Source organism: Dromiciops gliroides, chromosome 3 (genome assembly GCF_019393635.1).
Source record: "Dromiciops gliroides isolate mDroGli1 chromosome 3, mDroGli1.pri, whole genome shotgun sequence".
Taxonomy (NCBI): Eukaryota; Metazoa; Chordata; class Mammalia; order Microbiotheria; family Microbiotheriidae; genus Dromiciops; species Dromiciops gliroides.
This window is the reverse complement of record NC_057863.1, coordinates 624632765-624648488: the sequence shown is the minus strand read 5'-3', so window position 1 is coordinate 624648488 and position 15724 is coordinate 624632765. Positions and strand designations below refer to the sequence as shown.

Here is a 15724-nt window from a genome sequence, read left to right as displayed (position 1 = left end):
TATGGAAATTTCATTTTTAATGCAATTGAAATAAAATTTAATGAAATTTTAATGGTAAATTAAATTCAAATTTCATTTTCTGCATATATTTATAGATGCTGCTTGGCAGTATTTTCATGTGGAGTGGATACAAAGTCCCTAACTGCTATTTGTCTCACCTCTCACCATGGCTGGGTAGCAGGGAGCTAATTCTAGGACAGGATATATTTTCTTCCTAGCCTATGCTGTCTGACTTTGTCATTCAACTGATACTGTTCTCTCCAAAGGTACCAATGATCTCTTCTTTGCCAAGTCCAACGGCCTTTTCTTAGTCTTCATTGTCCTTGACCTCTCTGCAGCCTTGGATGCTGCCGATCACCCTCTTCTCTCCCTAAGTTGTTCTGACATGGCTCTCTCCTCATACTCTGTCTGCCTGTCTGGCTGCTCCTTCTTGGTCTCCTTTGCTGGACCTTCATCCATAGCTGTTCCCCCAGGCCCTGGGCCTTTTTCTCTTCTCCTTCTAGACAGGTTTGCTCAGTGATGTCATCAGCTCCAGTGTCCTTCTCATCTCTGTGCTGATGATTCTCTGTTTATCTATGCCTACCTTGATCTCTGCCCTTGTTGATCACCAACTGATCATCAGACATCTCCAGCTGGATGTCCTGTACGCATCTTTAATTCACTGTATACAAAACTGAAATGGTCTTCTCCCTCCAAGCCTTCCTGACTTCTCTGTTACAGTAAAGAACAACTCTATCCCCTCAGTCCCTCAGCCTCACAACACAGGAGATACCCTGGACTGCTCTCCCTCATCCCCAGCATCCAAGCTGTTGGCAAGGCCTGTCGATTTCACCTCTGCAGCATCTCTCAGATGTGCCCCTGGACAATTTATTCTCTGCCGGCCTCAGTCTCCTCAGTTGTAAAATGAGAATAATTCTTTGCTGGGTTGTTATGTGGATCAAATGAGATAACATTTGAAAAGTGCTGAGCACAGCACCTGGCACTTCTTAGCTGCTTAATAAGTGCGTGTTTCCTTCCTTCCCTCTGAGATTTCCTCCAATTCATCCTGTATGTGGAGTGTTTGTACTGGTTGTGTATTGTCTCCCCCACTAAACTATGAGCTCCTTGAGGGGAAGGACTGCTTTTTGGGCTTTGCACAGTGCCTGGCACATGGTAAGTGCCTAATAAATGCTTGTTGGCTTGACTTTTTATAACCTTGCCTTGCTCTGTGTGTGTGTGTGTGTGTGCATGTGTATATGAATATCTGTATGGAGTGTGCATGAGTCAACATGCAATTGAATTTGTAATCATTTATGGAAGATTAAATAAGATGTATCCACTGGGAAAAGTAGATACAGGGTAGCAAAGGGGACAGGGACACCTGGATTCCCATCCTTCCCCTGAGGCTAAGTGTTCCTGGGCAGGTCACTTAATCTCTGTGTGCCTAAACCAATGAATTCCCTACCACTTATCTATTGGGGTAGCTAGGTGGTGCCATGGACAGAGCACCAGGCCTAGAGTCAGGAAGACCTAAGTTCAAATCCAGCCTCAGACACTAGCTGTGTGACCTTGGGCAAATCACTTCCCCCTTTTGGCCTCAGTTTCCTCCTCTGTAAAATGAGCTGTAGAAGGAAATGGCAAACCACTCCAGTATCTCTGCCAAGAAAACCCCAAGTGGAATCATGAGTAGTCAGACATGAGCAAAACAACTGAACATCCATTAAGTCATGGCTGGGTTGCAGTACATGTTGGTGGAGGAAGTTCCCACACCAAGAGTTCCTCATGTTGATAAAATCACAGACCTTTCCCTGTACTTGGATGAATGATGAAAAAAGTAAAGACAATATGGAATTTAAATTCACTGAGAGCAGTGATTGTTTCACAGAACCATTCCTAGCTGGGGCTCAGACCCCCCTCCCCCAGTCCCGGGCCACCTTTGTTGTTGTTAAGTCATTTTCCAGTTGTGTCCAACTCTCTGTGACCCCATTTGGGGTTTTCTTGGCAGAAATGCTAGGGTGGTTTGTCCTTTCCTTTTCCACCTCATTTTACAGATGAGAAAACTGAGGCATACAGGATGAAGTGACCTGTCCAGGGTCACACAGCCAGTAAGTAAGTGTCTGAGGCCAGATTTGAACCCAGGAAGATGAGTCTTCCTGACTCCAGGCTCAATTCTCTATGCACTATGGCGCCCCCTAGCTGCCCATCCAGGCCACCTAGTCCAACCCATAAAGGAGCAAGAATTCTTGAGGCATCATTCCTGGTAAATGACCACCCAGCCCTGGCTTGAATGTGTCCAGTGAAGGGGGACCCACTCCCTCCCTTCAGCAGCCCACTCTTCTCTGGGATAGTTCTTAATTAAGTGATTTTTTTTTTTTTTAACATCCTAAGCCTACTGGACTTGCTCACTATGTTTAAGTTCTCTCCACTGGGGCCAAGCAGATTAAATTGAAATCCTCTTCCACATTTATCCTTTCCTCGACTCTTAGACAGTTAATATATTACCCTATAAGGCTTTTATTCTCTGGGCGAAACATCCCTAGTTTCTCCAACCAGCCCTTGTATGGTCTGATCTTGAGGCCAGGCCCATCCTGGTCATCCTTCTGTTTGTCATTATTCTTTCTAGAACGCGGTGCCCGGAACTGAACATGGAATACTACCAGTGGGGTCAGATCAGGTTGGAATACAGCAGGCTGCTCCCCTCCCTAGTTTGGGGCACTTCTTAATTCAGTCGGAAATTTCATCCTCTTTTTCACTGTCATAGCGCAAGGTTGACTCACATAGACCTCATCATGCCCTGAAACCTCCAGATTCTTTTCATAGCGTCTTTGTCTTAACTGTGCCTCTCCCACCTTGTACTTGTGAAACTGGTTTTTCAAACTCAAGTGTAAGACTTTACTTTTATCCTTATTGAATATCATCTTAATGGGTCCAACCCAATATTTTAGACTGTTGAGATTTGTTGTGGGCCAGGCCCGATTCAGGTTGCTCCAGTAGTCCAGGCTTGGGATCGCGGTGAAATGAGATATTCATAGACCATCCCACATTTTACAAAAATCAGCTTACTGATTTAGTAGTGGAAAAAAATACCTAATAACAATTATCATTGGTTCATGTAGATGTGGTCCCTCTCCTCTCCAATTGGAAACTTGTGTGGCTATGTTGAATCAGGTGGGTGTGGTGACGCCAAGGCAATAGGATAGCTGTCAGTTCTGAGGGACAATGACTCCACTTGGGCCCAACCTTGTTTTGCCCCATGTGGCTAGAAAGTCACATTCATATCTTCAGCCCTAGTTCCTTGGATCAACCAAATCTCTGAGACAGCTTTCTTCCTTTTTAAGGAAAAATGAGCCTAGCCTACATGACAGGGACCCCATAGATATGTCTCTTGTCACAAAGCCTTCTGGGGTCCTGCATAGTAGATGACCCTCCCAGCTTTGTGTCATTTGGAAATCTGACATTTGTGCCAACCAATACCTACCTTCATATAAGTCATTGACAAAAATATGAAAGAGCAGGATACTCCAGGACAGACCCCTGTGGCATTCCTTGAGAGACCTCCTTCCAAGGTGACAGTAAAAAATTAATGACTGCTTTGGGGGGGGGGGGTCTAGCCAGTTTACCCAAATTCAGCTAATTGTAATTTTTCAGCCCACTGTTCTCTATCTTGTCGGGAATAATAAAGATTTGTTTTAATTAGCCACCTATTTTTATTTGAAGGTTCTTGGGGGCAGGGTGTAGGTGACATTATAAAATGACAGCATTCCAAGAAATAAACATCAATAAAGCATTAATATGAGATGTTGGCAAATGCCCTGCAAAAGTCTAGGTATACATGTAGCCCCAGCATGTAGCCCAGTACCTGGAACATGGCAAGCACTTAATAAAAACTCATTAATTGATAGTTTGGTTGTTTTCTTTGTCTCCTCAGTGCCCAACATAGGGTCTAGATGCTGTTACTTGTAAGGGCTTGTGGAAAATTATGTCAAAATCTGGTTGCCTGGGGGCAGCTAGGTGGCACAGTGGATAGAGCACCGGCCCTGGAGTCAGGAGTACCTGAGTTCAAATCCGGCCTCAGACACTTAACACTTACTAGCTGTGTGACCCTGGGCAAGTCACTTAACCCCAATTGCCTCACTTAAAAAAAAAAAAATCTGGTTGCCTGGAGTTCATTGTATGTCAGTTTCACGACTGCATGCTTGCATGTGTTCTAGATAATTGATGATGCTCTCTTGCTTTCCCAGTAACCAGTTAAGTGAAGCAGGGCTGTGTGCTTACCTCCATGCTTTTTTATATTTTCGTCGATGGTATTGGACACCTTCAATGAGGACAAAAACCAGCATCCAGGTCAGCTACTGCACTGACAATAAAGTATTTAACTCGGAAAAGCTATAAGCCAAGACTAAAGTAAAGGGAGAGTCGGTGCATGACTTATTGTTTACAAACAATTGTACACTCCATGCCTCTGAAGCTGAGATGCAACAAAGTATGGATTCTCTGCTGCTTGTGCTAATTTTGGCCTAAAAACACAAAGAAGATGCAGGTTCTCCACCAGACAGGACCACACCACCCGTTCATGAAACCATCAGTTACAGCAAATGGAAAATTTTTGAAAACTGTGGATAAGTTCACTTACTTTGGCATTATGCTTTCCAGGGATGTACACAGATGATGAGTTTTATGCGTACATTGCCAGAGATAGCTCAGTGTTTGGGAGGCTCCAAAGAAAAGTGTGGAAGAGAAAAGGTGTTAGACTGCCTGTCTACTTGAAGGTCTGCAGGAGTGTTATGCTGACCTCATTGTTGTATGCCTGTGAAACCCAGACAGTCTACCAGTGCCATGCCAGAAAACTGAATCATTTCCATTTGAATTGGCTAAGGAAGATTCTGAAGATCACCTGGCAGGTACCAGACACAGGTCCTTTATTGAGCTGAACTGCCAGACATTCAAACTCTACTGCAGAGAGTGTAACTCCGATGGACTGGCCATGTTGTTTGAATGTCAAACATATATTTGCCTAAAAGACGATTTTATGGAGAACTCATAGAAGGCAAGTGCTCACACAGAGGTTAGAAGAAGTGATACAAGGACATTCTCAAGGTCTCTCTGAAGAACTGTGGAATCAATTGTGTGGCATAGAAGGCACTGGCACAGGACCACCCAGCATGGTGTGCCTACATCAAAGAAGGTGCTGTGCTCTGTGAGCAAAGCAGAATTGCAGCGGCTCAAAAGAAACATGAGATGCACAGATTTTGAACCATCTCCACCCCATGTAGACTATTTGTGCCTGGCCTATGGTAGAGGCTTCTGAGCTCATGTTGGTCTGATCAGCCACAGTCGGATACAGTGTACCTTGATTCCAACATAGTGATGTCATTTTGGTCCTCTTTGAGGATGAAGGACAACCACCAGGCAACCAGCCCAACACAGGGCCTTGTATGTGGTCAGTGTTTAATAAATGTTTACAGTGTGGGGCAGCTAGGGGGCGCAGTGGATAAAGCACTGGCCCTGGATTCAGGAGGACCTGAGTTCAAATTTGGCCCCAGACACTTGACACTAGCTGTGTGACCTTGGGCAAGTCACTTAACCCTCATTGCCCTGCAAAAAAAAATTAAAAATAAATGTTTACAGAGAGGATTCATGGCGTAGTGGGCAGGGTGCTGGATTTAGAGCTAGGAAGATGTGCGTTCAAGTTCTATATCACACCCTTATTAGCTGTGTGGCTTTGGGCAAGTCATTTAACATCTCTGGGCATCAGTTTCCTCACCTGTAAAATGAAGGGGCTGGGCTTGGTGCCCTCTCAGGTCTTTCCCAGATCTAAACTTATGATCCTATGATTATATTCTTCACCAATAGAGCAGCGCAGTTTAATGCACAGAGGTAAGTGGGGCACATCTGCTCGCTTTGCATCCCCACCTTTGAGAGACTCAAATCTTTGACAGCCCCCCCCCAACAGGCCTAATCTGAAAAACTTGAATTCACATGGTGATGTAGAATGCCCCATCTTGGCCATGGAAATGAAAGAGAACTGCAATAGAAGCTGATTAAACAAAGCTCAGAGAGACACAGATTGAGACACAACATTGAGATCCCTCTTAAAATATCACTGCAGATAGTAAGCGCTTGATGCAGTACAGTCAGGCTGACAAAGGGGTCAGCTTGTCTCCTGATTCCACTGTCTTTGAATGGACATTTCCATTGGTATCTGCAGCAAGGTGCAAAGGAAGGAAGAGTGGATCTACCCAGAGGCCCTGTGTTCAAATTTGACTCTTCCCCCCACCCCACCCCCCTCATTTGTGTGATCTTCTGACCCTCAGCTTCCTCCTCTGCAGAATGAGGGGGTTGGGACTAGAAGATGACCACTCCATCTATGATGCTGGGACCTCATGATTGAGGAATAATTAATTCAACCATCCTTCATGGTTGGTTTTTATGAATTTGCTGGAATCCAGACTTCTCTTTTCTCTCTTTATTCCATTTACATTCCCATTTTGTAAGAGTCTTAAAACTTAGGGATTTCAATCACTGAATTTTAGAGATGGAAGGAATCTAATGATGTCTAAACACCATTTGGAACTATTTCCTTAATTTATAGACAGATGAGACTGTGTTTTGCTTCTTTTCGTACCCTCAAGAGCTTAGCACAGTACCTGGCACGTAGTAGATGCTTAATAAATGATGGATAGGGGCAGCTAGATAGCGCAGTGGATAGAGCACTGGCCCTGGAGTCAGGAGGACCTGAGTTCAAATTTGACCTCAGACACTTAATACTTACTAGCTGTGTGACCCTGGGCAAGTCACTTAACCCCAATTGCCTCACCAAAAAAATATAAATAAATTAAAATAAAAAAATAAAATAAATGATGGATTGATTGGTAAATGGAGAAACTGAGGCTCATAAAGTTTAAATGACTTGCCCAAGGTTGCACAAGTAGTCAGTCAGTGGCAGATACGGTATGAGGTCCCATTTCGTCTGACTCTTACACCAAAACCATTTCCACTATGCCAGGCAAGAGATGTCCTCATTCCAAGATGAATAGTTAGTGAACTGTAATTAGAGAAATTTTCACCTGAGGCAAGGGGAGGTAGGGCAGGAAAGCAAGCTTAGCTGGTGAAGAATAAAATGCCTAGGGCACCACAATGAGGAAGCACTTCTGGGAAGGTACCTTCTGTGTTTTTCCCAAATACTCAAAACTCTCCATTTGCCTGGGGCAAAGGCCCAGCTGCCCAGCCCAAGTTACTCCTCTGAGTAGCTGAATCCTTCTTGGGCCCTTTTGAATTCCTCTGCTTTCCACTAGGGTTCTAAGTGGTCCTACCACATTTTTTAGCATATTCAAAGCAAAGTTAAGGCTGTGGTTCCTAGTTAATACATCACCAGAAACCAGCCTGACTGTGGCCTGACTCTTAGAGCCCTCTGTTTCTCACCTTGCTAGAGCCAGACCAAAGAGTAGGGTTTTTTTCATTTAGTTGTTTTTTTGTTTTGTTTTGGTTTGTTTTTTTTGGCAGGGCAATGAGGGTTAAGTGATTTGCCCAGGGTCACACGGCTGGTAAGTGTCAAGTGTCTGAGGCCAGATTTGAACTCAGGTCCTCCTAAATCCAGGGCTGGTGCTTTATCCACTGTGCCACCTAGCTGCCCTTCATTTAGTGTTTTTTTTAAGTGAGGCAGTGAGGGTTAAGTGACTTGCCCAGGGTCACACAGCTAGTAAATGTCAAATGTCTGAGGCCGGATTTGAACTCAGGTCCTCCTGAATCCAGGGCTGGTACTTTATCCACTGTGCCACCTAGCTGCCCCCCATTTAGTGTTTTTAAAAGTAAATTTTATGGATTCCCTTTGCTTTTACCTCATAGCCATTTCTAGAAAAAGCCGTCCCCGCCATCTCCAAATCAAACCCTGCTTTGTAATAAAGAAAAATGATTAGGCAAAATAAATCCCGTGTGATAACTGTATCTGACAAGGTTTATAGCATTCAGCCCTGGTAGTACTCCACCTTGCTGTCAGAAGGAGGGAAGGAGGTTTCATTATCTGTTCTCCTGGGACTAATATTGATATTTAAACTTCCTGTTACTGATCCTTTCATTTATATTGTTGGAGTCACTGAATGAGAGACCACTGTGACGTAGAGCCCCAGCCCAGATCTTATTTCTTGCCTTCTCAGTGGATGGGGGAGGGTTTGGAGGGAGGCAGAGAATTTGGAACTGGAAATAATTTTTTTTTTTTTAAGAAGGGAGGGCTGGCCTCAGACACTTGCACTTACTAGCTGTGTGACCATAGGCAAGTCACTTAACCCTCATTGCCCCGCCAAAAAAAAGGAGAGAGGAGAGAGTGCGAGAAAGCTGTAGCCTCAGCCAGGAAGACCTGGGTTCAAGTTTGCTCTCCCTCCCTCTGAGACATGCTGGCTGGGTGACCCACAACAAGTCACTTAACTGTTAATGCCAATTCTCTGTGACTATAAGGAGCAGACCAGTTGCCAGTGCGTGGGGAGTTTCTTGACCTGGAGTTCCCTATTTCAGTGAAGTCATAAGTCAAGACATCATCCCAGCCTCTACCCCCAAAGCCATCATGAAGATCCTTCTTTTAGTTCTGCCTCCTTCACTCTGCATCAGCTCATATAGACCTTCCCAAGTGGCTCTGAGTTCTCTAGAGCCGAGAGTCATAGTTTCTTACTGAACAACAGCGTTCTATCCCACATGTCCAACTCTCTTCAGCCATGCTCTAATTGGTTGGCTCCCGTTTTGTTTCCAGTCTTCTGCCACCATGGGAAGGGTTGCTAGGGGTATTTTGGTACCACTGGAGCTTGGTCTGCCTTGAACCTCCTGAGAGGTGGCCTTGGATCCAAGGACATGGACAATTTATTCCAGAGTGGTTTGTCCTTCATTTTCAAAGAGGCTCGGTGGCATCACAGGATGCTGTCTGCATCGTGAATTGTATTTAAGTGAGGCAGAGTTGCACTAAGTCATCAGCCTCACTCTCACTTCCTGAGTCATCCAAGTCCAGTGACAAAAGTCAGGACAACTGATGTTAGCATCTGATCAGGCTCTAAGTGCTGCCTTCTTGACTGTTGGGACAAATTGTTTTAAACTGCCTATTCTTCGTGCTTAGAGTAGACATCCCCCTATCTCGCCAATGGGTTTGGGGCCCGTTGGTTACCTTCAATCTGGTTTAGACCGTCTGCCCAGATGGTTTACTGGGATGTGGCCACTACACATGTTATAGCTTCTTGGAACCACAGGTAAAAGTTGGGTGAATCAGGGGGCAGCTAGGTGGTGCAGTGGATAAAGCACCGACTGGCTGGAGATGACCCCAGATGCAGTGAGAGACCTGGGCATTTCTGAGCCCACTGAAGTTCAGAATCAATCCACAGGGGGCAGCTAGGTGGTGCAGTGGCTTGGATTCAGGAGAACCCAAGTTGAAATCCAGCCTCAGACACTTGACACTAGCTGTGTGACCCTGAGCAAGTCATTTAACCCTCATTGCCCTGCAAAAAATGAAAGAAAAGAAAACAAAAAAAAACCCCAGAATCAATCCACTAGTCTCAGCCTCCCCAGTATCAGGGATTACAGACATGTGCTACCATGGCCAGCTTAAAAAAAATTAAAAACCAAATCTTAGTCTTTGAATAACTATGGCCCAGTTTCACACAGCTTGTTCTGTTTAATGAACATTGAACATATAAGTATCTTATGAAACAAACTTCCTTCTTCATTATAGAGAGGTGGGGGATGCCCAGGACAGAATATTGCATACATTTTCAGACACAGTCCCTGAATTGGATGTTCTTGCTTATTGTTTTTCTTTGTCTTTTTTTGGGTGAGGCAGGGCAATGAGGGTTAAGTGACTTTCCCAGAGTCACCCAGCTAGTAAGTGTCAAGCATCTGAGGTCAGATTTGAACTCAGGTCTTCCTGAATCCAGGGCCAGCGCTTTATCCACTGCAGCGCCACTTAGCTGCCCCCTGTTTTTCTTTGTCTTAAAGAATGGTTCAGCCCGAGAAGGGGGAAGAAACAAGCTATGGCGTAAAGACAAAGGGCTTCCATAAAATACACTTAGAATAATACAGATCTCTGGTTTTCCTAATGACGGCAATTGCTGAAGAGGCTTTCCATAAATCAGCCGTGCTCACTTCTAATTACCCACATTAACTGGGGCGCTGGCAATGAGGCTTTCATTCTGTAGACAGAAGGGTAGCTGCTGGGACGGAACAAACCTGATCTATTAAAATCCAGATTTACTAAAAAGGTTAATTGGGGGAAGATTATTCACTTTGCAGAACCATAAAATCCTGCAGCTAGAAGGGTCCTTAGAAGTCATCTAGCGAAGCTTTTTTCCAGCTGCCTTCTCACCAGAGAGAACCTCCTCTGCCGTCCCTGATGGAGCCAGCCACTGCCTCAATGTGTCACGTCCAGCATCTTTCCTCAGCCCTCCTCTCACCCAGATCACTAACCAATGGCTCCTTAATGGCTTGCCCCAAAGGCTGTTTTTCCAGGCCTCATCCTCTTTGAACCTATCACTATTTGACACTTCTTCCCCTTCCTTCCCTCCACAGCTACCCCAAATAATCACAGAACTGGGGCTGGAAGCGATCGGCTAGTCCGAAGCACTTATTTTCTAAATGAGGAAACTAAGGCCCAGAGAGGCTGTGACTCGCTCGAGGTCTCACAGGTGACACTGTATGTAAACTCCTCGTTCTCTTCCTAGTTCTCTGATTGCTCGTTCTCCGTATGCTTCACCAGCTTTCCTTCCTTTCGTTTGTAATAACGACTGACGTGGACAGAGTGCTTTTGAGTTGGTAGGTGCAGTGTCTCATTGGTGCTTCATAACAACCCTGTGAGATGGTTACTATAGAGTAATATCCTTCCCATTTTACAGATGGGTAAACTGAGGCTCAGGGAGATGAAAGGACTTTGTCAGCGGTCACGCAGCTATCGGCAGGAGGAAGATAAGAACTACATGGGTCTTGCTGATCCAAGTTCTGTCCTCTCTCCCGTCCTACCTATATCTGCTATACCCAAAACAGTATCCCCCCCACCCAGAGTTCTGCCTTGGCCTTCTCCTTTGAATTCTTACTTGGGGCTCTAATTCAAGGCCAAGTCTGTGTTTATTTTTTACTCAAGCTTTCCTGCTCCAATGACTAGAATGAACAGGTGAGGAAATAGTTTCTTGTTTTGTGTTTATTTTTTTAAATTAATCCACAGGCATTTATTAAGCTAGGTGCCTGGCACTGCATTTTGGGGAGTGATGGGAGCAAGAAATGTAGAGATAAAAAAAAAAATCAAAGTGTCTGCCCTCAAAAAGCTTCTATTCTCACTGGGGAGATGACATCCAAACAGATAGGAGCATACAAGATAAAGACAGTAGAATTGGTTGGTGATCAAAAAAGGGAGGCACTTTGGGGGGAAGTTAGAGAGGGTACCAGCAATGGGAGGGGGCCAGGAACTCAATGTACCAAATGAACATCCTCCCCCACTCCCCATCAGAAAACCCAGGGCAAGCGAAGGATGCACCTGGAGACTTTAATCCAAGGTTCAACCTAAACCACACAAGCATTGGGGGGGCCTCTAATTGCGCCTTCTCTTCCTGCGTCAATCCTTGAGTAAGGAAAAGGGGGTGGGAGTATTTGGGAGAGAGGAAAAAGACAACAAAACAAACCAGCTTGGAGGTTGTGCTTACAGTTTTAGAAAAAAAAAACCAACACCCACCCCTCCATCGAAACGCCAGGCATTAATTTTGGAGCGGCTGAATCAAGTCAGTAGCAGTAGCAGTGGCAGTGGCGGCAGCAGCAGCAGCAGCAGCAGCAGCAGCAATGAGAACTAAAAAGATGCATCAGTCCATGGGCAGCTGGCAGCTCCCAAGGTCACTTTGCTTTTTCCTTCTGGCCTCCTGGGCTGTGACCGCAGCAGCCCTTCCCCTGGAAGATGGCCTCACCTTGAAAGGCAGCAAGGTAAGTGAGGGTAAATGGGATGCCACTCCTCCCTGTGGCTTTGGTAACTTTGTAACCCCCCCCTTTTTTTTTGGTCCTAATTTCCTTGGATCGGTTTGGTCACAACTGTGGTTTCACCAGCACCCCGATCCTTGACTTTCTGACTTTCACCTTGTGTAAGTCCCCACACCTCCCCGGCCCTCAGTTTCCTCATCTGTAAAGTGAGATGGATGGTCTGGAGTCTAGATTCTAGATGGCTTCCGAGGTCCTGTCCAGATAGCTAGGATCCTCTGCAATCCCACATCTGGATGGTCATCTCTGTGTTCCTTTACACTTTCCCCTCCTGCCTGCTATGAGCATCCTCTTCTTCCCTCGGAGGGTAGGAGAAGTCAGTCGTTCCTCCACTTCCCCTTCTGCCAGCTTCCTGCCAAGACTCCAGTGTCTAGCCTTCCTGGTCCTCAACACCCAGAGGGGCGATGACCTGGAATAGCTTTAGCCAATATGTGCTCCGCCCCAGTGACAGAAGCCTAATCAAAGACAACTGCTTGAGTTACACATCAAGGGCAGGGGTGGGGGTGCTTGGCAGAAGATCCTTAGAGCATCTTCTTCCTCTGAATAATTCTGATGACTCCTTGTTACAGAGGAGAAACTTCCTCATAGGAGCTAGCCAAAAGAGGAACAGGCTACCGAGCAAAAAAGCCAATAACCACTTGTTGGGTTTGTTGTAGGTGTGATTCTTGGTCAGGTACAGGCTGAACTAGAAGGCAATTGATGGATCTTAACAGCTCAAAGCTTCATTAATCATGTGGGGACCCCCCCCTGGAGCTAACTAACCTCAAAAGGGACAAGTCTTCAGGTTTAGTCTCCCCTTATACAAATTCAAGAGCACCCATCCACTGAACCCTCTATGTGGGGGCTCCGAAGTGCTCAATGAGAGTATCCCAGTCTATTCTCAGGCAATCCCGGAGCTGCCGCTGTGTGTATGAATCACACATGTGCTTCGGAAATGTTAATTTATAGAGTAAATGTTCTCTCTGGTAGAAACTGACATCATTAAATTCCCCATTGAGAATCTTAAAATTTACAAGGTGATTTATTTTTCATTTTTCCCCCCTATTTTTCCTTTTTGAAAAAGTTCCAAGAGAGAGTACATAAACTTGGCCATTAAAAATGGATTTTTCTCTAAAATCACAGGCAGAGCTTCAGGCTGCCCATTTATCATCCCAGCGTTCTTTGCCGCCTGGCAGCAAATAGGCTTTTCTAGGGAATCGGGGGGCGGGGGGGGAGCTAGAATTGAATATTGAGAATTCAAGTCATCATAATCAATAGGGGCCATAGAAAATTTAATTTTTTTTTAAATAACAGACTCTCTGAGTAGGAAGAGTCTTCAGAAAACATCTAATCCAACCCAGACCTGACCAAGATTCCCATCTACGGGACAGGGTGGCAAGGGGTCATGCAGGCACCACTTGCAAACTTCCAGGGTACCTTCTTGGCTGGCTCATACCACTTTGGGCTGTTTCTAATTGTTGGAAAGCTTTCCCTTACATTATATTCGGTAATCTGCCTTCTCCAGCTAAAGATTCTCTCACATTCATTCCTTCAAAGTGTTTCTCTTGTATGAATGTTCTAATGTCTATTAAGGTCCCCACAATTCATGATATGCACAGAAAATAATTTTTATTAAAATGTGTTTATTAAAGCTTCCATTGGAAAGTAAGTTTTCATGTTCACTGAATCAGAGAACAACTGTGGCTGTCCCTTAAGTATTGGGTTTTCCCTTCCTTTTCCTGACCCCCGATATGTGTGTGTTCTGATTAGGGACCAAATAAAAATGTTTATTACATTAATTTTTTTAAAGTAATGAGGAAAATCCCACCTGCTGTGTGGTGAGACTTATCATTTTTCCCTTCATTGCTTCCCAGATAGCCTTTATCTTTTTTGTGTGTCCTGGACCTCTTTGGCTAGTCCAGTGGAATCTCTGGACCCCTCCTCAGAATAATGCTTAATGCATAAAATAAAATACAAAGAATTACCAAGGAAATGAATTCTGTTGAAATAGTTATCAAAATCTTTAAACACACACACACACACACACACACACACACACACACACACACACACACACACACACACACACCCAACAAGGTCACAGACCTCAGGTTAAGAATCCCTGCAAGTCTAGACAAAAGCAGTTTCTTGTCTTCATTTCATCATCAGAGGAGCAATTTAAAAGGGCAAGTTTCGTTTCTCACAACTATTTCTCCTGTTTTCAGTGTCCGGTTAAGCTTCTCCCAAGCTCTTCTGTTTCAGAGCATCTTTCTCTAAGGAGGGAGTTGTTGTTTTCTCAGGCTGTCCTGGTTAAGGTTGTTTTATCTTAGACACTAGAGCTGAGATACCCACGGGGTCGGGACCTCCCAGTATGGAAATTCCCTCCACCCATGGAAACCAGCAGCTAGCAACTAACTCAGAGGCTTAGGGAGAGGTCACAGGCAATATTTGTCAGAGGCAGGTCTGGACCCCAGCCCCGTTTTCAAGGCTGGCTCCCTCTCCACTACTCCGGGTTACCCCTCATTGAATTAGATGACTGATTTTCTTTCTTATAATACCAAGTAATGACCGCTTGCCTCTTTTCAAAAGCCCCTGAAGGAAGTGGCGGAAGGCAAGAGCGGCGACCTCCTCACTTTCCTCTCTTCATTGTACGAGTGGACCTCCCGCGGCGCTGAGATGCCTCTGGTGGGGGGCGAGGAGATGGAGTTCTCCAAGCGAGACGGCCGGGCTCTTTCTAACCAAGCTGCGCCTCGGGATAAGACCCCCTGCAAGAATTTCTTCTGGAAGACTTTCTCCTCCTGCTGAGAGAATCCCGCCTGCTCCTGCTCCTGCCCCTGTCCGTGTGCAGCTGCTCCAAGGAGCAGCTGGAATAAAAATGGAATTAATGCGGGGCAGAGACTGCCCCTGTTTGTGAATTGTCCTCTTGTCCTGTGCCGTGTAAGAGTTTGTTTGTCCCCCCTTCCAATAAAGCATATGGACTGAACCTTCCGGTGGCACTTTGTTTCATTTCAAACCCAAAGGGAATGTTTTAAAAAGCTGTCAGGGGTTCTCTAGTGTATTCCTAGACTAAATGCAGTCTTATATAGTACAGGTCACTGGTTGGTAGGGTTACCAGACGTGGGTAACCCGGGTTATTTATGCTTTTGGTTGTCTAGTGGGAAGAGCTCTTGACAGGGAGGCAGGAGGGAGCTGAGATACTGGTCTTCATACATTTACTAGCAGTGGGACGTTGGGCAAGGTACTTTACCTTGAACACCCTCAGTTTCCTAATCTGTAAATTGGAAATAATACTCACAGTGCCTACCTTACTTAAGGTGCATGCTGTAGCATATAGAGAACTGACCATAGTGTTAGAAAGACCTGGGTTCAAGTCCTACCTGTGACACTTACCGACCATGTGATCCTGGGCACTAAATCCCTAAGTTACAATTCAGGCAGAGGGAGTGGCCTTCCTGGGAATTCCCTGTATCAATGAAATCACAGATTCAATCACAGTCTCCCTATCTCACAGAAAACATTTTGGAAACTTTGAATCAACACAAACTTATATCCTATGTATATTAACATATGATATTAATACATAACCATCTGTATATATCTACAGGTATAAATAATATATACCCATATGCATACATGTACATATACTATATATTCCTACATGTAAAATGTATACACCTGTGTGCATGTCTACAAATGTACATATACATACAAACATACACATATCTGTATATATCTTCTTCCGTTTTTCTTTCCTTATCCTTCATCCAACTCCATAACTAGG

General features: G+C 44.9%; 1 protein-coding gene across 1 annotated transcript; it reads left to right on the top strand.

The window, feature by feature from the left end:
* Positions 1–1113: 1113 nt before the first annotated feature.
* CORT (cortistatin) lies at positions 1114–14917 on the top strand. The gene is made up of 4 exons (XM_043996187.1): positions 1114–1152; positions 10519–10642; positions 11645–11913; positions 14533–14917. The coding sequence occupies exons 3-4, from the start codon at positions 11776–11778 to the stop codon at positions 14746–14748; spliced, it is 354 nt and encodes a 117-aa protein (XP_043852122.1). The 5' UTR covers positions 1114–1152; positions 10519–10642; positions 11645–11775; the 3' UTR covers positions 14749–14917.
* The last annotated feature ends 807 nt before the right edge of the window (positions 14918–15724 follow it).

Excerpts from the sequence above, each read along its gene's own strand:
- CORT (XM_043996187.1), top strand. The coding sequence starts at position 11,776 with ATGAGAACTAAAAAGATGCATCAGTCCATGGGCAGCTGGCAGCTCCCA. Across the intron at positions 11,914-14,532 it reads TCACCTTGAAAGGCAGCAAG|CCCCTGAAGGAAGTGGCGGA; the intron begins GTAAGTGAGGGT and ends TCTTTTCAAAAG.